This window comes from Impatiens glandulifera, chromosome 9, assembly GCF_907164915.1.
Source record: "Impatiens glandulifera chromosome 9, dImpGla2.1, whole genome shotgun sequence".
Lineage (NCBI taxonomy): Eukaryota > Viridiplantae > Streptophyta > Magnoliopsida > Ericales > Balsaminaceae > Impatiens > Impatiens glandulifera.
The window spans coordinates 31,842,430-31,867,178 of NC_061870.1; the positions used below are offsets into that span (position 1 = coordinate 31,842,430).

Below are 24,749 nucleotides of genomic sequence, written 5' to 3' on the forward strand. Positions count from 1 at the left end.
CATTTGTTATTCAAATAACTCCAAAATTAGATAATTTGATGAGATGAGAGAATTATGATAAGATGTTGATATTAGTCTTGTTTGATTTGTTTTTATTATTTAATCTAAATAAACTAGCATTCATCATCAATCACTTATTTTTAGGTTAATTATTTAAAAATATAAATAAAATAATATTTTATCATCAATTATTCATTCTTTAGATTAAATTTTGTTCTTAATGTTATAGGACTTGAGTTTGAACTCTAATCAACTAAATCATAAAATTTTATAATAAATTACATTTTTAAAATGTTAATTTTTATTATTTGATCTAAATAATATAAATTTATTTTTCCAGAAAAATATAATTTATTTCAAAATAACCCACATCAAACTAGCCTTGGAACATTAAATAACTTTGTTGTTGTATCTCTTCTTGACTTTTTCTATAATATAGATTCCATTTAAAGTCACCAAACCTTCCACAAAACAAACAAAAATAATAAATAAATGACTTCCACCTCTCTGATGCTGCCTGATCACTATGTTGACACCAGTTGACTCATTCTTCAATTAAAAAAAATTATTATTTCCAACTTTTTAAAATTTATAATATAATTGTATCTAGTATATTAGTTTTAAACTCTAATTTCTAACTCTATATATATAGTTTACATGAAATTGAAATTTATATTAGACAAATTATAATTATAAAGGACATCTTCATCAAACTTCTGAAAATTAATTTGATTTAGTTCTTTTATAATTGAGACTCAATTATTGTTACATTTAATTTATTTATTCAAGATAAGTCAAGACTTCGAATAATTGACCTAGCATATTATTTAATGTAAAGGTCTTCAGTTAGGTTGTAGCTTGGGTGATTGAATGTAAAATTTGTGTTAACACAATTATAAGCTTGAGTGTTCTTTTGAAAATAATTCATTTAATAAAAAATTGTTTAAACACAACGATAAAAGCATGACATGAAAAAGTGTTATGTACAAATTAATTACATTAGAATAATTAATTGACTCAAGGTCTTCAAGTAAGATTTTCAAGTAAGATTTTGATTGACCAGCTATAACCTTTTATGATAAATTAATAATACTCTTTTGAAATTAATTGATTACATTATAAGCTTGAGTGTTCTTAATCATCTTTTACAAAAGAGTATTAATTTTTCATAAAAGTTATAGCTAGTCAATTACAACTTGTATGTTTGCATAACTTCTTTAAGAGGGAGCTTAGTAATAGTCAAATAAGGTTAAATAAAGAAATTTACAAATATTAAAATTAAAGTAAATATGCTTATATAGATAAGTTTAAACGACTCTCGTCTATGTCATTTTGTAAGAATATTATAATAAAAAAAAATTGATTATACTGACAATATAAAAAACTAAATCAAAGAAAATAAATAAGGGTGATTCAATCAACGGGCTGATCTAATCTCACCATGAAAAAGATGAATAGTTGCAGCCCAATGTTACTTGTAAGAAAGACATATAGAAGATTTGGGCCTACTATAAATAAGTAATGGGCTGAATGCTTGACACTAGTTAAACAACAATATTCTCAAATCTGTGCATAATCTTAACCCTAAAAATTACACATAAACGATGTAAGATATTATCAATATCAATATTATATCGCTTGTCTAATCTAATATCTTTTTATAACTCTAAATATATTATTTAATACAATATTTCTTATATTCTATAACAAGGGACATGATATAGAATTGGAATCGAGCTTCAATTTCAAATTATTTGTTTTATTAATACGATGACTTAAAAGTAAAAAGAATTAGAAAAAAATAGAATACACATTATTTTTTTGTAAGTTCCAATTTCATTGTAAACATAATAATTGAATTTCATTTTTAAGAGTAATTAATATAGGTTGGTGCGCCGTGTAGATTTTTACCTCATGGTTAGACAATTATTGCATAACGCCAAATTAACTAAAAACAAATACTTTGTTTAGATATATGGTTAGGTTTTCCAAGATGTGACAATGGATGATCTTAGGACACAAAAATGGATTTGATTATATATAAATTATAGCAACAAGAGTCCAAAATACTGTTGAAACCTAACAAAGAGAATATAAATTAGGTATTGGGCAATGAAAATGATCGATGCCCATTACATCTAGCTACATGCATGCATACATAGCTTAGATGAATATTACACGTAAATTCCATTGTTATAATACACTATACATGATTAATTAAGTACTGGACAAGACAAATCAGTAATTGATTAGTGAAATAAATTGCGTGATCATAAAGTTGTTAAATGAATATTGCTTCTAATATTAGTTCTTTTGGGCTTTTGATAAGATAACATTACTCAATTTTTCTTTAGATCTGAGTTTTATTTTTGTTTGAAAAAAGTCATAATGTCCTTAGTGTAAACTTGAACTATATACACTAGATAACAACATTCAATCGAATACTTTATTTATTTATTTTAATTCATTTCATAGAATTAATTGTTCAACTTGTGTAACACTATAAAACACGTTTACTTTACTTTAAGAAAAAAAGAGAAAGAAAATGACTAGCTCAATTAGCTTTTATTGTTACTTTGGAATGCGTGGAGGGCCAAACTATGTTGATGGTAAATGCTTGAACATAAGTCTAATAAATAAATTATTTAATTAGAAAAAAAATTTATGGCCACTTGCAAGACTAACTAACTTGCCCGCTAGGCTTTAAATGTAAGAAATAAAAGGTAATTTTACATGGGCACTCTAAGTACTTAGAGATGCCAATTTGAAACTGTCGTGAAAATCGAATTATTCCGTTTGGAACGATTTTTCCCTGAAATCGAACAGAGATGAGACGAGGATGGTATTTGTGTCCCCGTCCCAATCTCACTCTGATTCTGTCCAGAAAACTATAAATATAATTAAATATATTAAATCACCAATATATTTATTTAAAATAATTTAAAATTTCAATATATATTATATAAAAAAATCCGTTTATATAATTTTATTATATATATATATATTTAAAAAAAATATTTTAATAACGGTGTCTCGCGGGGATTCCCTGAAACCGTACGGGGCGGGGATGATATTATAAAAATCTCCGAAACTAAAACGGGGCGAGAATGGTTAATTCATTCCCCACACCGATCCGTCTCATTGTCATCCCTAACTCGGTTGTTACTCCTCTACTCGGTAGAGACATATCTATGTTAGAGCATTAGAGCGGTGCTAGACTCGAACCAAACAAAAAAAACATAATTTCAAATTATGGATCCGTTCCTTCGTATTTGTATAATTTATCTTTTACCTAGTCTATTTGAAAACACCTGGAGTATGGTTGAATTTGAATAAAAAAAATATTATCAAATTTGTTAATATATACATAATTATAATAAGTTTATTCAAACTCAACTCTAGCTGATCCGTAGATGGATTCCAAAAAGGCGGCCAGAATAGAGTTAAATATGAGAGTGTATATAATTGGTCGTATAATCTAAACACCCAAATCAGAAGAATCAAAATTCGGTATGACTTCTGGTAAACCACTTTACTATAAATTATGTTGCTTTAAACTATCTTTTAATCTATCTTTTAAACATGCCAATAAAGCGTGATCATTAATAATAAGACTATATGTGGACTATTTAGTATGTTGAATTCTTGTACCTAGAATAAACCTTTTTCTATTGGAGATATGTAAACAAAATCCCAAAATTAAATACGACAACAATCTTCTAGATATAGTTCATGATTTCATTGAAAAAGATTCATGATAATGATGATATACATCATAGAAAGCAGTTGTTGCACCGTTCTTCATCTAGAAATTAATTAGTTTTATTTTAATTTAATAAATTAATTTCAGAAGGAAGATAGAATCAAAAGTGTGGTTTAATTTAATAAATAAACATTACAAGGTTAGATAGAATCAAAAGTGTGGTCTAATTGCAAGGATCATGCCTGATCTTTCTTATAATAGATGTCAATTTGGAGCCTAGCTTGGAGGGGTGGGTGAATAATATATGTATACATTATGAGCTTTAATTTGGAAATTGCAATAATTAATATTGTTCATCTCTTTAATTTCCTTTTATTTTATTCTTGGGATAGAGAAGTGATATGTTGATTTTTTTTAAATAGCTCATGTATTATATCTAGTATCGGGGAATATATATTCATCTTTTTTTATCGCTAGGCTGAGGAAGGACACGTCTCCAACATTCCAAGTTGGCATGAATTCATCGTATAAGAAAGACCATGCATGATCCATGACAGTTGGTAGTTTAATTTCTGGATCATGCCATGTTAATTAGTTTGGATATTTTCAAGTTTATTCATATATTACATTATTCAAATTATACTTAAAGTTTTGTTTGGTGAATAATTAAAAAGTGGACCTCGAACCTCACTATTCACTAGTATAAAAGAGGTCACTGCAAAAATAAATGAAAATGTTAATAGTAGAGGCTAGGCAATTGAGACATGAAAACCATCTCTAGTAGTTGTTATTGCTTTTGTCGCGGTGCTCAGTTGCAATTCCATCGCTATTGATACATATTTTAAAATATTAGTTTATTTTGGTCAATAGCGACGAATCCCTAATATATGTCACTCTTAACCTCGTTCATATTTGGGTTATCTGATTAGCTCAAACCCGCAAACTCTAGATGCATATTAAATATATGTTATAAATATCTTAGGGGTGATCTTAACTAGTATATATGCATCCTTAGATTTTGCACTTCGGTTTCAACATTTTTTTTTCATGGAATTGATTAGAAATTATGTTCGATTAATTAATTTGAAATGAAAGGAATATATGCAAAGTGAGCACCCTCATATCATATCATCTGAGTTAAAGCAAATGATGTAATTTTGGAACATTTGAAGATTATGAATGTATAGCCTTGTTCTTTGCTATTTATTTAATTATTTTCTTGCTTATCCCATCCATGTATAATGATTTTGAACCTAAATGAGAAAACAGACCCCCATCTGAAATTGCAATCAGGCCTACCAACATTAAATGGTTAATTAGAAAGTTGAAAGAGATTGAAAACATGTGCAACATGGAAACACAAAAAAAAATCTCCAAAATATCTTTACTTAAGAAAATCTCACGTGGGCATGCACATGTGGATCCATGTGCACACGTGGACAAATGGGACCCCGCCTCTTGACTGACCTCCCATCCTTTGCCCTATCCACGTGCCCCACGTCAGACCTCCACCTGCTGCTTCTGTTCTTACTCCCTAATCTAATCTAATCTAATCTAATCTAATCTAATTTCATATCTTACTTATAAACTAATTATTATTTAATTAAATAAACCTTAACTACAGAAAAGCCATTAAAAAAAATAAGCATTATATTTCAATAATTAACATTGGACCAGTCTTCATATACCCATAAAATTAGACTAATTAATTAATTAACCCACATTGAAATAACAATTAAAAAAAGCTAAGAGTTTTTAATAATAATAATAATAATCTAGATGGGCTCATGAGTACTACTTACTAATCATTTGCTTAAAGCCATTAATTGTTGCATGTTAAGTTGCTAATCATTGTTAGCATATATCATGTGCCAACTGCCTATAACTGCCAATAATTGCTACATATTTTATTAGTAAAAAAGATTTGATATTAGGTTCATTATTAATTAATAATGATGAGGGTTTTCCTCCCATGTTAATCATCATTATGTCAGTTCTTTGCATCTGTATATCATCTCCTTATTCGAGTAGCTAGGTCAATGTAACATATAAATATATTGGTTCATCTCATTTTCTACCCTACCCTAGCCTAGCCCAGCCCTTTTTATAAGTGATAATAAGTACATGAACCAATTGATTTTAAATTGGCCTTAAAAGAAACTATTAATTAATGTTACCTAAGAATGAGACATCTTCCAATGACCAATGTTAGGTTTTAATACTAGATCAGGTTCTTTTGAATATTCATGCATCATGTGATTGGGAAACTTTTAATTACTAATCTCCACTTCTTTTATTTTTTTACATAACATAACAATTATTTCTCATTGTCAAATGGCACAAATCAAATAAACATAAGAAATCTAAAAAATAAATAAAGATTTAAAATTCGATTTCTATTAAACACTCTAATTTAAAGAGAGTTATATTAGATATTTCAGACAATAAACCCAAATAAAAATAATAATTGTGAATTGCTTTAAAAACTTATGGACAGAACTCAGAAGAAATCCATATAATATTAATCAATTCTCATATTTTCAGTTAATGCAATTTTGAAACATATACATTTGTTTTTTTTGTAAGTTATGGCATGTTTAGTTCATCTATGAAGTAGAACATTAAGTTTACTATATTATATATATAACACAAGTTGTGGAATAATATGAAACCGACCATTTTAATATACAAACATTAAAAGATTAAAAAATATGTGGTTAATATGAGTTCTTGTACCATGGTGCATAATGCATGTGCTAACCGTCAAAAGAAAAAAAACTGACTATAAGGAACCACCATGTCAATCCCAACATAATTAACAATTTCTCAAATAAAAATTATAGTTAATCATGATTCTCCTAGTCATTATTAATTGGATAAAATCCCGCAAGTTAAGGGAGTATGAATTATGAAAGAATATATAGTTTTTGTTGGACCCATGTGGCTGTTTCACGATAGATTATTCATTCATTAATTAATGGAGCATAAATCTTGGTTTTTATTATATTCATATCCAATAATTAATTAAGATAGAGCTAAACCAAATTGTCTATACTATTATATTCTTTAAAAAAATTGCATTGGCCTAATAAGGGATTGAGTATATTCATCTAATAGTATTTTTTTGGGGATTTAACGTAATATTATGTTACTATGATCGATCTCTTACTTTCTGTATGTTTCCAACTTAAAAGTTAGCTGATTATTTGTTTGTGGTGACATAAATCCCTCCCTTACTTTTTTTTTATATAAATTTTATTTTTATTAAAAGTATAAAACGATTTTTATTATTCTATAACTAGGTTGGGATCCTCTGCTACTAATTATACATGTTCCTTCAAAGGAATAGGGCAAATTAATAAATTCTTTTTTTTTAATATTCAAAATTGTGAGAAGTAACATAAAAAACATGTAAGATTCGGTAGCAGATGATTTCAGATATTTGAGTTAACTAAAGTAGAAGATGAATTAGTTATAATAACATATAACAATAACAATACTTATGATATTTTTATCTCCAATAAAAATATTTAACTGGAGAATGAGTTGATAATTTGTTATTGACTTTTTTCCTCATATTTATTATAAAAAAATATGATAAATAATTAAATTAAATATATATTTAATATATTCCATATAAAATAATATAAATGAGAATCATTCAAATCTGCCCAAAACAAATTGAGAGAAAAATTATAAAAAAATTAACACTACACAACAAAATGTTTACGGATAAATAAAATAAATAAACAAAACAGAACAAACTTTTCGATGAGTTTCTCGACCGACTCAACCAGTTTATCGAATACAACTTTTCCTATTAAAATAATTATGGATTAAACGCATCAAACGACAATGTTTACTAATTGTTCTACGATTTCTTTCAAACTAAATGGTTCATAAGAAAATAATGAAAAATAGGAACCTAACGGTTCAAACCAACCAAGTTCAGTGTTTCTGTCCACACTTCCCAACAGCTAATGAAAAACTCCGACATAACCCAATATATATCGGTCATGTTTCATAATAATAAACTCCAAATCACCACCAATCTATACTAAATTAAAACTAGTCTTTTCTAAACTATTGGAATTGAATTCAAGAGATATTGAAATTCCGTTATAACTTAATAATCGGAAGAAGGGTGAAAACATTTGTATACACAAAATCTCACAATCAAGTGTCAACATTATATATGTACATTCTTAGCTAGGCCATAACCTTAATAGGCATTGATTCACTTGAAAAGAGTTGGTGATTAGTCGTTTTCGCACCAATAGGATGAGTTGTGAGACTTGCTATTTGGACAAACTAACCAGTACCCACACTAATTCCCTCCCTACGACTGGTTGGTTATCTGTCCATTTATTTTCCAAGTGAATGCCTAAAAAATTACAAAACCAAAGATTTGCCAAATAAGCTAGAGCTTGTTTGATGTTGGGTTATTTAGTGTTTTTTATCGAATTTTTAATGAGAAAGTAAGCCATTTGGGTTTTTAATTAGTTTAAATAAGATTTTATTTTTTATATACAAAACCCAAAATTAAACTAGCTCTAACTGTATAATTTGATCGTTACCAATATATATGCACTACTTTTGTCTATTCACGAGAGTTAAAAAAGTCCCATAAAAAAAACAGAAAAGAAAAGAGAGATAACAACGACCTATATCTCTTGTCACATCAGGGGACCTTTATCACCCAATATTTTAATACCTACATTTCCCCCCACACTAACTATAAACAGTTGTATTAATACAAAACTGGAAAGTTGTGATTTTAAGATACATATATGTGTGATGTAAATGATACAAAATAAATATCAAATTACAAAAACAAATACGTGACAAACAAAATTTCAAAATAACTCTATCTAGAGTTTATCAAATGACTAAAATCTACTCGATAGACCCCGTTTCATTGATTAATACGGATTGAATAGGTGGGATCGGATTTAAATAATTAAAATTAAAAAGTGTTTCTATTTAACTTTATATTTGCTTGAATTTTGATTCAATTGGGTAAGCTATCTAGTTAGCTAGGTGGGAATTATAAAAGCATGTCAGGATTGGATAAAGTGGATACAATAATGGAAGCATAAGTTGCTGTTTTATCATCAGAAGTTGGAGCATTTGTCATCTGGATATTGCATAGAAATTATGAAGATAAGTCCCCCCACCACCACCATCACCTGAAAGTCTGCTTCATGGGACTTGTGTCTCCTTCAAAGAAATGCTAATTAAATTTCCACCAAAATTAATTGGACATGTTATTATTATGAGTTTCAAACATTTGAATACGGGAATTGTTGTAAGCGCATAATATCTTCTTTACTTGCAATATCTGGTGTGAGGAAGTATTGTTTAATGCCGAGAGTGAAGTGGCGCAATCTAATGGATCAAAAAGTAAATTATTTTCTTTCTTCTCTCTTTTCTCACACTTTCTACTTTTTCTAACTAATGAGTTGATGTCACGTCACTTCTCTATCAGTCATCCTCCCAATAATATGCCACTCTCCACCCATGTTGAAATGCACATGACCTAACTTCTAATGATTCAGGGTAAGAATTACTTTGTATATATAACATATTTTTCTCTGAAAAACGCAAATAAAAAAAAAACTCTTGAATAAACCTTCATCAGACAAGCCCATGTTGTCATACAATTATTAATTATCCATTCTTGGAATTGATGTTATTTTTCTTTATCTTTTTTTGCTTGCTATCAATCAATTTAAAAATTATTATTATTGTTGAATGGCTGAGATTAATAATAGCAACGAGGACTGAAGTTGCAGGGGCGGCGGGATTTCATGAACAGGGACAGAACAAGAACAAAGCGGCTAATTACTCCTTTTTCTTTTCTTTTCTTTTCTTTTTTCCTTAGACGGATAATACTAGATTTAATTAATAAAACTTTTAAACAAAGCTAATTTTTATTTAAAACAAATGAAGTTTAAGTCTTGTTTCCAATATTAAGAAAAAAACAAGTGACGCACAAAGACCACCACCTTGGTAAACAATTCCTTAGAAATCATTTGGGGAGAACGAACAAATTGAAATAAATTGAAAAGTAATATGAAATATTTACTATCATATATATATATATGTATGGAATGACGTAGATATGATATATCCTATTCAATTCCTAATTAGTACTGATACTATGTATTTCTGACATGTAAAAATTAATTAATTAATTATAATAAAAATGAATTGGCAAATGCCACGCCTCCTCCTACAAGTGCCCTATGTAAACATTTGACACGTGGCTTACCTTCGTCTTCTCTCACTCTTTCCATTATTTATTATCATTCATGAGACCTTCATCTCTCTCTATCTCTCCAAAACAAAAACAATCGCAGTCATTCTTAATTATAACACCACTCCCACACTCTCTCTGTCAACTGAAAACGCAAGATTTCTTATTTTTTTCAAAAAAAGAACCATTGAAAATGGCATCCACAACAATAATAACGATGACGAGTATGAGAAGCAGCAACAAATCTCTTATTGATTTTGGTTCAAAACCCAATTTCCCTTCTAATCAATCCACTTTTACGCCGCCGCCGCAGCACTGGAATTTACTACAAAAGGCCGCCGCCACCACTCTAAACGCCTTTGAGGCCGCGTTACTAGATCGCGACCGCAGCAAACCACTTCCAAAAACAGCCGACCCAGCAGTCCAAATCGCAGGCAACTTTTCACCCGTCAATGAAAGCCCTGTTCATCATTTCCTACCCGTTACCACCGGGAAAATACCCGATTGTATTAAAGGAGGTGTCTATGTTCGTAACGGTGCAAACCCGCTACACGACCCGGTTGCAGGTCATCATTTCTTCGATGGTGACGGTATGGTCCACGCTGTCTCAATCGACGCTACCAATAATTCCGTTAGTTACGCATGCCGGTTCACGGAGACGAACCGGTTAGTCCACGAGAAAATGATCGGTCGACCCGTCTTTCCTAAAGCAATCGGAGAGCTCCACGGACACTCGGGCATTGCCCGACTTCTCCTCTTTTTTGCCCGTGGTGTTTTCGGGCTTGTTAATGGGACTAAGGGTATTGGCGTAGCGAACGCGGGTCTGGTCTATTTCAACGGCCGCCTTCTTGCTATGTCGGAAGATGACCTACCGTATCATGTCAGGATAACCCAATCGGGTGATATCGAGACAGTGGGTCGATTCAATTTTGACGGTCAACACCAATCATCTATGATTGCCCACCCGAAAGTCGACCCGGAAACCCGAGAATTATTCTCCCTTAGCTACGACGTTGTAAAGAAACCATACCTAAAATACTTTAAATTCTCACCGACGGGAGAGAAATCACCGGAGGTCGAGATTAAACTGGAGTCGCCGACGATGATCCACGACTTCGCCATCACTGAAAACTTCGTGGTAATCCCGGATCACCAAGTTGTGTTCAAGCTCCAGGAAATGATCCGGGGTGGGTCACCCGTAATATACGACAAGAAGAAAATGTCAAGATTCGGTATTCTACCGAAGAATTCCGGGTCAGATATAATATGGGTCGATTCGCCGGAAACATTCTGTTTCCATTTATGGAACGCGTGGGAAGAACCGAAAAGCGATGAAATCGTGGTGATAGGGTCTTGCATGACTCCAGCAGACTCCATTTTCAACGAATGTGACGAGAGTTTAAAGAGTGTATTATCCGAAATCCGGATAAACATTAAGACCCGTAAATCGACAAGACGCCCGATTGTTGAATCCGATGAGCATATGAATTTGGAGGCCGGAATGGTGAATCGGAATAGGTTGGGCCGTAAGACGAGATTCGCTTACTTGGCGATCGTTGAACCATGGCCGAAGGTGTCGGGTTTTGCGAAGGTGGACCTGGTAACGGGTGAGGTTAAGAGATTTATGTATGGAGAACAGAGATACGGCGGCGAACCGTATTTTGTGGCGGCGGGTGGATGTGATTCGGAGGAAGATGAAGGGTATGTTATGGGTTTTGTGCACGATGAGAAGAAAGGGGAATCGGAATATGTGATCGTGAACGCGAGTTCTTTGAAGGTTGAGGCTAGCGTTAAGCTTCCGTCGAGAGTGCCGTACGGGTTTCATGGGACTTTCATAAGCGGGGAAGAATTGGCAAAGCAAATGTAGAAATTAGTAATACATAATTGTCGAAAACCCATCAACACCAAAGTAGCTTAGCAGTAAGAATCGAGTTATTGAATGCGTTTCCAACTTAAAAACATTTGAAACAAGACTACATTGAATGTCATACAAGAGGTTGTTTTATTTTGTTTTTTTGGGAGTTTATTATTGGTCCCCTGTCTCTTCTAAATAAGTTTATTTTTTTTTTTTTTTTTTTTTTTTTCATAAACGCTTACCTAGGACGCACTGCGTTTTTGTGTTTTGACTCAAAATATGGGTTAATTCGATGCTACCCATACAGGCAGTACCTGTATTCCACTCATAAAATGACACATATACACAAAAGTGAAGCATCACCTTCCTTATTTGTTGATTATTTTCTCTTTGTACAAATGGCAGTGCCTTAATGGATACAGGCACTACCTGTGTAGGTAGCATCGAACTAACCCAAAATATGGGCCAGAGCACGTTCTTTAACTTTTTAACGTCAGTTGCGCGTTTTAGGCTTAAATTTTCGTTCTACAGATTCCACAGTTTTTACATTTTACAACCAAAAAAAAATAATTTAAAATTAATTATATATTACATTTTTAAAAGAAGTTTTATTTTATTTTAAGCATATACAACAAGTATAAAGCCAAACCTATCTTCTCAAGAGTATTACATTTATAGTTGCACTATTAAAAATATCAACTAAAATTTTATTAAATTTGAAACATATATAGATATAAAAACTGAAGTATGAACAACATATTTTAAAACTATATTTTTTAAATGTGTTGCATGCACATTTATTTATTATTGTGTACGAAAATAATTCAGCCCTATCCCTATTTCCTCTGGAGTGTCTTAGGATTTTATTAATTTTCTAATAAAAAATCTATTGTATTTATATTTATAACTATAAAGTTACTTTAATTTATCAACTTCAATACTCAAACATTTTTTTTTATTTTAAATATAAAAACTTTTTAATAATTCAACTAAAATAATTCAATTTTTAATCAACAATAATTTTTAAAGTAATTCCATAAAAATTCAAATAAACCAAAATGAAACAAGCTCAAGTGTTTGATTGGCAAAAAGAGTTCCAAATAAAGAAATAAATAAATCTTAATGAACACTTGTACTAAATAATTAGTTTGTGTTCCACCGTTTGTTGCATTGTCTTTCTTCCAAAAAAAAATATATATATATATATATATATATATATATATATATTAATAAAATAACGTACAATAACAAACAATATGTCGACAGAAGTACAAATTAAGTGTTAGCAATTGTAATATAATTAGTTATAAATAGTAAGAACTAAGAACAAAATTAAACTGAAGCACAATACAAGTTTTGTAACTATAAAAATGATGATTCTTTGCATGCAGAGCCGGATTCGAGTTTTGGACTGTCCCGCCCCGGTTGAAAAAATATAATTTTTTTTAATTAGATTTAGATAAAAAGAATTGATAAAAAATCATTTTTAATAAGATTTGAACCTATAACCAAAACAAATTTTTAATTTTTATCATAAACAAATACAGAATAATATCTTTTGTTATCCCCTCTTCTAACCTAACGATAAAAAGAGGTGGATGCTAACTCTATGTTCCTGTGTTTGAGCCCGTCAGGCGGCAAGTTCTGCGCCTAGTTAAATGGTTAAGTGTATTTGCGGTCTACATACTTAATCCGTTGTCCTATATTTTTTTTCCAAAAAAAAAAACAATATCTTTTGTTTAAATATAAAAAAAATTAAATAACTATGTTAGATATTTATTAAATGTATTGTCCTAAGGAAGACTATCCTAGAGAGTTTGGTTGGCTTATCCCAAGGTGTCCTGTTTGCCTGAACAATAGGTCCAAAAATATTGTATATATTACCTAAAATTATAAAACTGAAGCATTTTTACAAATAGTAAAAATAAATATAAATCACATATTAATGTAAGAATATATCTAAATTTACATATATTAGTGAATTAACGTATTGACAATAATAAATAGATGGATAAATATTGAGTGCTTGCGGTGCAAATAAGTTGCAATAAATAAATAAATATATATATATATATATATATATATATATATATATAGCTGCAGCTAATTTTGACTGTTTTTCCAAAAATGGCAGAGGCGGGACCAGACGGTGAGATACATATATATTAATTCAGCTGGTTTACGTTGTTGTTGTTACTTCTTTATTTATTTCTTTAATTATTAATTAGTAACATTTTTTGGATAATAATTAATCTGTTATTTTGAAAATCATTTTGTAAAGTTTTTTTATTAAAATTTTGAGCTATAAAAGGTATATATATATATACCGTGAACATTTTAATGAATGAAAATATGTAGTTTTAAAAATTGTTGGAAAGCCAAATGAATTAAAGTCATGATGATGATGATATCTGTCGCAATTCCACTTGTTGGGGTCGGAAACTGACACTTGTGAATAATTAATTAATTATTTATAAATCATGTGATATTGCATATGTCGACTTGTCTCTTCAAGAATGGGATGGCCAATTGTCAATTAATTAAAATAAAAATAAATATAAAAGCACCTTTTTGCATGCATGCAAGCAAATTAAAGGGTGTTTCTAATTAATTATAGACCCCCTCTCGTCGTCTCGGACTGCGCGCTATACAGATGAAGAATAAGAATCATCATGGGTTAACACCTAGCGGCCGACTTATTATTATATTCTCTTAATTCATAAATATTAAAATAAAAAAACTATATATTCAAATTCAATCTTCAATTGTGTAAAATATTTTTGAAACTTTTAATCTTCCATTCAACACTTACTCTTTCAAGATCGCAAACAACAAAATCAACTATTATATATTACTAAGTTAAGATATATATAATGAGAAAGGATGGGGAGAGATTAATTTGGGAATGGGAATTTGAGAAAAATAACGTGATTCAATCTGATTAGTTAAAAAAAATAATAAAGTTAATAATGTGGTGACACGTCATTCTCTTCTCAATCCTTCTCCCAAATTCTACAATAAAATCCAAAGCAATTTAAATAATTATTATAAAATATAGGCAAAAGTAAATATATATATATAGGGACGGAGCCAGGATTTGAAATTTATCCGGGCTAATATTTTTGTCAAGTTTTAATGTGAATGTTATTCTTTAACGACGTGAAACTTGTCAATAACGACGAAAAACACCATCATTTTTGTCAAATACATACAAAATATTTTAGACATAGTCCGAGTAGCTTTATACATGGATCCATATATATATAATGTACGTAATGCTTAAGGATCAATCGATCTACTTGATCAACTATAACTAATTAATTAGTTCCAATCATTAATAATAATAAAATTAATTTTTTTAAATGATTTATTTAATAATAATAAAAATTATATATTTAAATTATAATATGCATATAACAAGGGACCAGTTTATTGGGCTTCGTCTAAATGAGTCTGAACCTTCAATGACTCTAGACTCTTTGTATTCTATGACACTGTAAAAGAAGAAAAAAAAAAAATTATGATACCCGTGCCAATAATCATTTACTTCTTTTTATTTTCTTTTTCTAGTAACAACAATATTTTCATCTATTTAACAATTATATTTGATGATTTTATTTCTTATAAGAAAGAAGTATACATGACATACAAAATAAAATAAAATAATTAATTATTTGTCTAGTCTAGCATCACTAATCCAAACATTTTGCAATTAGAGTCGGCCCCGAGTTTTGGGTTGTCTCAACCCCAGTAGAAAAAATGTCGATATTTTTTTTACCGTATTTATTATAAAAAATTGATAAACAAAATGATTTTTTGTTGAGATTTAAATTCATACAAAAATAATTTTTTTAAGTTTTTATCTTAAATCACTAAATTACCACACAACTTAGGTTTAAAATTATAATAAATTTAACTAAATATCTTACTTTTTAATAAATGAGATACAATGAGGAGTGGGGCTACTAGCTGAAGGGCTTGTCGGGCTTAATCCAGGGCCGGCCCTACTTATAGTAGTGTGAGACTTGACCCACTAAATTCGGTTGAAACTCCATCAAACATTTTAAATGTTAGTCGTCTTCTCCGTCTATAGTATATTAGACACCGAGTTAACATAATGCAACTATTTTCATACCTTATCATTTATCCGTAAAAATTGATAGCACTACATCGATCCAAATAAATAACTTTTGCTCGAAATATTCTTGTCCAATAATTTATCACACAAACACTCAATATTGAATGGTTGTGTTAATGTTGAGTAACACAATCGAAAAATATAAGAGAATTGTTCATAGTTTACAGATATATCATTTTTCAATTTTTCAATGATTAGTATGAGTTCTCAACCTGACAAAATATTTTATTATGTATAGAAATAAAACTCTAACAAGAATCAAACATTTTTTTCAACCGTGAGCGCATTGTTTATAGGGATCGCTACCAATTCAAACAAATGAACGAGTCATTTCCTAACTAAAAACTTTAGAGAATTTTTATTTTTATTTACTCAGCGAAAATTATGTTCATAACTTGTAATGAAAGGTTTATGATAGAATTTGTGTTTTCATCATATGTGATGCGGTTGAGATTTATAATAGTTATGTTAATTGTAAATGTTTTCCTTTTTACATGTTTACCCAAAAATTAAAAATAATCTGTATAAGATAAGTTTCATGATCGACAAATTCATACAAAAAAATGTAACACCTTTTCTATTACGCAACTATCCAAAGTTAATAATAATTAATTAATTAAAAATGTCCAGAATACCCTCACCTCGTAATTAAACTTCTTAATTACTCTCTCACAATTATTTATCCAACTCTCCCAACTTAATACCCAGCTATATCTTAATTTAACTATAAACAATAACGGTATCTTAATTTAAAATTGTTTGTTTATTAAAAATATTTAAAATAGAGATGAATTAATAGATTCAATATGACACAGCAACAAATATACGTATTTGTATTAATGAAATTGTTTTTGATTTAGTAAAAAAGTAAATAAATAAAATTCAATTAATGTAAAATATATATATATAAAAATTTTGTTTTGCGGATGCAAGAACAATGATAATAATAGTAAAAGACAGAATGAAAACGACACCCGATTTAACGTGGTATCCAGCAAAATTGCTGACTAATCCACGGGCAGAGCCACTGAAAAATATTTCACTATAATCGTTAACACGAATTACAGATACTCAGAATAGTTCAAAAGAGAACTAACAAATATTGGGTGCACTGAATCAAAGAGGGGAGAGTTTCTTTTATACACTAAGAAACTTCCCCAACTCCCATCATCTTCCGATGTGGGACAATCATACAAAAAGAATATTCTAGGCAAAGAAACCCAGCAAATCTCCACCTTGACTTGAATATTTTCCCAGATAGCCAAATGCACCAGATTTACTTTAAATACCAGATGTGCCAGATGCATTACACTGAATGCCCAGATATATTTTCCCAGATAGCCAGATGCACCAGATGTACTTTAAATACCAGATGTGCCAGATACACCAGATGTACTTTAAATACCAGATGTGCCAGATGCATTACACTGAATGCCCAGATAAACAAAACAGATGCATTAAACTGAATGCCCAGATAAACAAAACAGATGCATTACACTGAATGCCCAGATAAACAAAACAAATGCATTACACTGAATGCCCAAATAAACAAAACAGATGCATTACACTGAATGCCCAGATGTGACCTGCTCTGTCTCAGGCCGTGCCCCTTCAAGGGCAATCAACAACTTCTAACATTGAGCAAGTTCAAACAGTGTTGAAACTTGCACTGCGGAATTGGCTTGGTAAACATATCAGCTGGATTGTCTACAGTCCCCACTTTGTTTACCTTGATCCTCTTCTCACTTTTCAGAAAATGGTACCTCACATCAATGTGTTTTGTTCTTTCATGGTGAACTTGATCCTTGGTTAAGCATATTGCACTCAAACTGTCGCAGTACACTGAAGCCTGATCGTGATGTAGACCCAACTCAATAACCAATCCTTTCAACCAGATTCCCTCCTTAGCAGCTTCTGTCAAGGCCATATATTATGCCTCTGTAGTAGACAAGGTTACTGTCGGCTGCAGTGTAGCCTTCTAACTCACAACAGAACCACCAAGCGTGAATACATAACCGGTCATCGATCTTCTACTGTCTACATCTCCAGCATAGTCAGAATCTGAGTAACCAGATACTAGACACTGACTATCACCACCATAACTGAGACCAATATCAGATGTACCCCTGAGGTAGCGGAAAATCCTCTTCACTGCTTGCCAGTGTTCCTTACCAGGGTCTCCCATGAACCTACTGACAACACTAACAGCATGTGCAAGATTCAATCTAGTGCAGACCGTAGCATACATCAAGCTTCCCACTGCACTAGCATAAGGAACATGTGACATGTATTCCTTTTCTGAGATGATTTATGTGCAAATGTTACAGACAAATGTGCATTTGAAGCACTGGGAGTATCAATGGGCTTAGTAGTAGCCATTTCAAACATTGATAGAACTTTCTGAATATACCCCTTCTGTGACAAGAATAACTTCTTATGACTTCTATCTCTGTAGATCTCCATTCCCAGAATTTTCTTAGCAACACCTAAATCCTTCATTTCGAATTCTATACTGAGTAGTCCCTTCAACTTTTGAATGTCAGACTTCTTCTCAACAGCTAGCAACATATCATCTACATACAATACCAAATAGATGAAGGAACCATATTTGAGCTTGTTGTAGTAGACACAATTGTCATACGGACTCCTTGAATAGCCAATCTTAAACATGTAGCTATCGAACCGCTTATACCACTGCCTCGGGGACTGTTTCAGTCCATATAAAGACTTCTTCAACTTGCAAACATATTCTTCTTTTCCAGGTTCCTGAAAACCATCTGGCTGAATCATGTATATCTCTTCTTCCAACTCTCCATGTAAGAAAGCTGTCTTCATGTCTAGCTGTTCGAGGTCCAGGTCCTGATGTGCAACTATAGCAAGTAGCACCCTAATGGAAGTATGTCTGACTACTGGTGAGAATATCTCATTATAGTTCACTCCCTCTTTCTGACTGAACCCTCTAGCAACTAACCTGACTTTATACTTGACCACCTCAGCTGGTGACAACCCTTCCTTCTTCTTGAACAATCATTTACAAGTGACAACCTTTCTCCCTGGTGGTATTCTAGCTAATTCCCAAGTCTGATTCTTTTGAAGTGACGTCATCTCATCTCCCATGGCAGCAAGCCATTGGACAGACTCAGTACCCATAACAGCTTCCTTGTAGGTGGATGGCTCATGAGGATTCACTTCCTCTACAACCTGTAAAGCATAGGCAACCATGTCCTCATAGCCATACATTGAAGGAGGTACACCAAAATTAGCTCTTCTAGGGCGATTAAGAGCTAGATTTTGATGTTCTACAGATGATGATGGAGCAATTGGAAAATCTACCACTGAAAGTGGTTGAGAAAAACTCTCCTCTGCTTCACAACTAGCCTCAGTCATTTCTTGCTCCACCTGTTTCTCGACACCACAATCTTCTTGCATACGCAGACTGAACAGACGTTGCTTCAAAAGCAACTTGTTGGTTAAGCTCTTCTTCATCTATAAAGTCTCCAGCTTAAACCACAAACCAACAGCGGTTTCCTCCTCAGCCACCTTAGTAATGATATCGTCTGCCAAAGCCAAGAGCAATGTTGAGTGTGCCTTTTCTTCCAAAGACTTCATATCAGCAGGTGGCGGGACAGGTGCAGGCTTCATCAAGGGAGCCCATAGGCCGTGTTGTTTCAACAATGCCCGGACCTTGATCTGCCACAAACTAAAACTATTCCTCCCAGTAAACTTGTCGGCTTTCAAAACTTTTACATTCAACCATCGTTCTTGCTTGAGCGGATCTAAACAACCCTGCTCTGATACCAATTGTTGTGCGGATGCAAGAACAATGATAATAATAGTAAAAGACAGAATGAAAACGACACCCGATTTAACGTGGTATCCAGCAAAATTGCTGACTAATCCACGGGCAGAGCCACTGAAAAATATTTCACTATAATCGTTAACACGAATTACAGATACTCAGAATAGTTCAAAAGAGAATTAACAAATATTGGGTGCACTGAATCAAAGAGGGGAGAGTTTCTTTTATACACTAAGAAACTTCCCCAACTCCCATCATCTTCCGATGTGGGACAATCATACAAAAAGAATATTCTAGGCAAAGAAACCCAGCAAATTTAAATACCAAAAATGTTTCATCTATTTTAATTACAATATTCATATAAAATAAAATAAAAATATTTTCACTTCACTTTAACAATTATTAAAATGGATGTATTGTCAATATAATTATGACAAAAGTATATATGTACCAATAATCTCATCAATATTATATTAAAATTAATGAAATAATTGCACCATTTTAAGAGGAAAAAAAAATATTTCCTTAATTACAAGCATTACAAAATGAAAAGAGGATGAGGAAATGTATATTATTTAGTAAAACTATTTTAAACTTGGCCAATGAGTTATGAATGAGTATATAATATTAATTTTAATAAATATTTGTATTAAAAAAGTTGATTTTCAGCGTAAAACTATAATCAAACACATAACATGCATTACTTAAATTCGAATAAAATTCGAATAAGTTGAATATTATATATTAATATTAAATTGTTGACTTATGGTTAGAAGAAGACAAGTTATAAAGATGGCAGTATGGCCATGCCTTGTGCTTAATTGGCTGTGATTTCCCATTTACGTACGGTCGACTGATCAACCAGCAGCAATTCCTACTGTGGATGAAATATGAATATTTCTATCTAATATTATATATATATCAAAATGAGAAACTATATTAAAACGTTTAAATAGGTTGAATTCTCTATTAGGGGTTCATCGGTTCGGTTTCGGGTTATTCGAGTTTCTCAATTCAGTTTCTTCGAATTTTTTATTTTTTTCGTTAATTCGAAAACCGAACCGAATTCGAATAAATTCTAATTAAACCGAACCCGAATTTCATATTCGAACTTCGAATAATTCGAATTCAAACCGAATTAAATTTTCTTTTAAACACAAAATAAAATGTACCAACCAAGAATTTAACTCGGGGTCTGTTCCATAATAAAATACTATTCTACCACTAGACCACTATTGTTTTTGTTTCTTTTATTATAAATTTTAATTCAAAATATTCTAGTTTGATTATTTTGAACTTATTCTTAAGTTAAGTTTAGAAAAATAAATAATAAAAAATGATTTCGGTTTTCGGTTTGGTTTTCGAGTTAAACTCAAATTCGAAAACCAATTCGAAAACCGTATTTGAATTCGAATTGGTTTGAAATTCGATTCGAAAACCGAAAATAAAATTCGAATTCGGTTTATTCGAATTCGGTGAATTCGAATTCAGTCGGATATTCGGTTCAGACCAAATATTGAACACCTCTATTCTCTACGGCATTTTACAACATAAAACTCATTTATAATATAATTTATATTTATATCTTTAGCTATATCTCGTTCATAGAGTGCTAAATAGTCGGTAAAAAATAATCTTTTATTTTATTGCGAAGTTCCGTCTTCACCTTATTCATTGCGTAAAATGTCCGCTCACTAGTAGCAGTAGAAATATGTAATGTTAATATACAAAATACAAGATAATCAATCTAGTCAACATAACATAAATATTACTCTTTTCGGGTCTTTTTATTTAACGGCATTATGTCGTTTTCTAAAAAAAACACATAAATTTTTTATCGTCCACTTTCGGTCAATTGCTTACATAACTTAACAAGTGTAGAAACCTTCAAATTTTGCATCGCATCATGTTTCTAATAATGTATCATTTCATACCATTCAATGCAAATATGTAATGATGTATTGATTTGTAAAATAAAATTTCGTTGCAAGTTTACAAATATCATCAATATATATAATTTAAACTTTTTTTTAATTAAAATAGAACTAACATGACACCCCACTGTCAATCCCCGCTTAAACTCAAAAGACTTTCAGATAAAATCGAACTTGTGACCTATCACTATATATAATTTAATAAACAATCATACTAATTAAGAAAATAAGAATTATAATTTGTTTTTAAGAAAAAAGGGATTCCGCTTATTTGAGAATTAAAAAAATATATATATAAAAACTTTGTTAAAATAATTAAGGAATAGAGAATTAGTAGAATAAGAATTAAATAAGTATATTGGCTTGAAAACGACTTGAAAAAAATATAAAAATAGAATCAACAGGGAAATTATGAAAAAATCAGGTTAATATGAAAATAATTAAGATATGTATATATATATATATAATATACTTGGAAAAATACTTATTTTTAATTTTATTTTATTATATATCATATTATATAATATATATTTTTCAATTAATGAAAAATAAATTTTTGAAGTGTGGGCCTAAGGTTATAAAGATTCGTCTATGGTGAATTGGTGATTGTTACTCTTTAATTGTGAATAATGTTTTTTAATTAGGATATCATATGAGAGAAGTTGTGAGCTCTAAGTTTCCATTGAAGATATCGTTTTTTAAATGGAGTGTCATACAAGGAGTGGTTTTGACGGATAAATAGATGTATGAAAAAATGGTGTATTGTGACAAGTCATTGTAAAATGTGTCATAAAGAGGTGAAGTCGACGTCTCACTTGTTCTTACACTATAATGGAGTAGTTGCAATTTGAAGCTTATTATGAACATGGCTAATATTCAGTGGGTTATGCCGAAATCTATCATTAGTTGTTGGGAAGTGCTGATAGATATAGACGATGAACTCGGTCTTAGTCGTTGGACCTCTATCCCGCTTATCTTCTAATGGACGATTTAGCTTGAAAAGAACCGTACAACATTCCGTAATCGTTATCGACATATACGTTTATTTCATAATTATATTATTATGACAATCGAAGAGACTTCATTAAATAAATCAATTGAAGTAGTTAGAGAACAAATTAATTTTTTTTAAAATTTCCGTGCTTGTTAAAATTTGCATTGTTGTTTGATTTTAGTTATAAATAATAAATTTTTTTTTTTTTGAAAGCAATCAAGTAATTACTATCAACCACGTTAAAGAGCCACTCTATGTATCAAGAGCAATTGTTTGATGTTGGGTTATTTGGATTTTTTTTTTTAATGTTTCTTGATGATAAAAAAGAAATTATTTGAGTTTTTAATTGGTAAAATTACTCTAATATAAGATGATGAATTAAATGGTTAAACAAAAAATTGATATTAGTTTATGATAAAGAAAACTTAAATAATATAGGTTTTTATACAATATTTTTAAATTATATAGAAGGTCTAGTGGTAGAATAGTACCCTGCCACGGTACAGACCCGGGTTCAATTCCCGGCTGGTGCACTAATATTTTTAATTTAGGTTATTTTTTTTTATTCAAACCAGAAATATACAATAGAGTAAGTGTTGATGAAGTCATTAAAGTTTAAAATGGCATCTTCAAGACAAGACAAAACTTTCACTTTCCATGACTTTTGAAGTGAATTAGTTAAAGTTCCCTAAATTTTAGAAGAGGTTATTGTCTTGAAACAATTCTCTCTATCTATCCAGAAATTTCCAATGCATAATGAGATGGATATAGATAGAATGGAGTAATGGACTAAACAATCAAAATACTCATCAACAAACAATTATCAAATTCATATCAATTGGTAATTAAATTATATATATTCGAACTACAAATATAAAGTTTGAACTCGATTTCGATTACTAAATCGAGTTACTTGAACTAGAAATATAAAACTCAAGCTCAATTACTAAATCGAGTTACTCGAACTAGAAATATAAAACTCGAGCTCAATTACTAAATCGAGTTACACAATCTCTATTTGAACTCAGTCAAACCGAGTCGAACTTTGATTGAGCTACTCACGAATAACTTTTGATTTTTTTACACCATAGTTATACCTAAGAAATCATAAATAAATAAATAAAAAGTAATTAAGAAATAATTGAAAATGAATAAGTTGAATCTAGGTGATCTAATATGAGTTTATTTTTAAACTGTCTAATTGAAGATAGTTCAAACTATTTAAACTTTTAAGATTTAATTTTACAGAAATAAAATGAATTTATATTCATAAATTAAATAAATACTTATTTAAATAAATGAAACGCAAGTAATTTTTATTTTTTTTACTGTTTTATTTATTATGATTTTTTAGATTCATTTATACTTATGATAATAATATATTGTTTTGAAATAAAGTTTTAATTTTATTATTCGTTGTACATGGGTGGAGTGCAGAGTGATTGAAAGAATAAGAGCCATAAACCCATATATCATAGGACCGGAAACTACCCAATGAGGTTGGGCTTTTTAAATAATATTATCAGCCCAATATAAAGTAGATAAATGGGTTAGAAGCCCATCATATATTCCATCGACTTGTAATTGAAAGAAAAAAATATATTTTTTCAATCAATCATCATATGAAATTAGATTCCATATTCTATAATGCCATTTTTGTCATGCCAGTTAATATAATTAATTGCAATCAGTCTGCTTTTTCTGCTTTTTCAATAGATCAATTAAAATTTAAATAAAATTTTCAGATTTTAGTAGTTTCTTCTCATCACAATGACCTCCTTCTTATCCAATTTATATTTTTAAAATAATTATTTTATCACGCAATTTATTGTTAAATACAATTCATTTTATAAGGTTGTTGTCCGGTTTTTACATAATTATCTTATTAATTGCTGCACAATTATTTAGAAATTAAATAAATAATTAAAAATTACACTATGCAAAATTTTCTAGCTGCTCTATTAATTTAATGAATTATAAATTATTTAGTATTAAATGAGTGAGATCGTCACTAAAGCGTCATTAATACGAGATACTCTCGCTCACATAAATCATATATGTTTTACA

The 24,749-nt window shown here is 30.4% G+C and overlaps 1 protein-coding gene across 1 annotated transcript; it reads left to right on the forward strand.

Annotated features, from left to right (window-relative positions):
* Positions 1–10,179: 10,179 nt before the first annotated feature.
* Positions 10,180–11,829, forward strand: LOC124916250 (9-cis-epoxycarotenoid dioxygenase NCED2, chloroplastic-like). Its single transcript, XM_047456980.1, has one exon. It carries the CDS (start codon positions 10,180–10,182, stop codon positions 11,827–11,829), a length of 1,650 nt encoding a protein of 549 aa, XP_047312936.1.
* Positions 11,830–24,749: the final 12,920 nt, after the last annotated feature.

Excerpts from the sequence above, each read along its gene's own strand:
- LOC124916250 (XM_047456980.1), top strand. The coding sequence starts at position 10,180 with ATGACGAGTATGAGAAGCAGCAACAAATCTCTTATTGATTTTGGTTCA.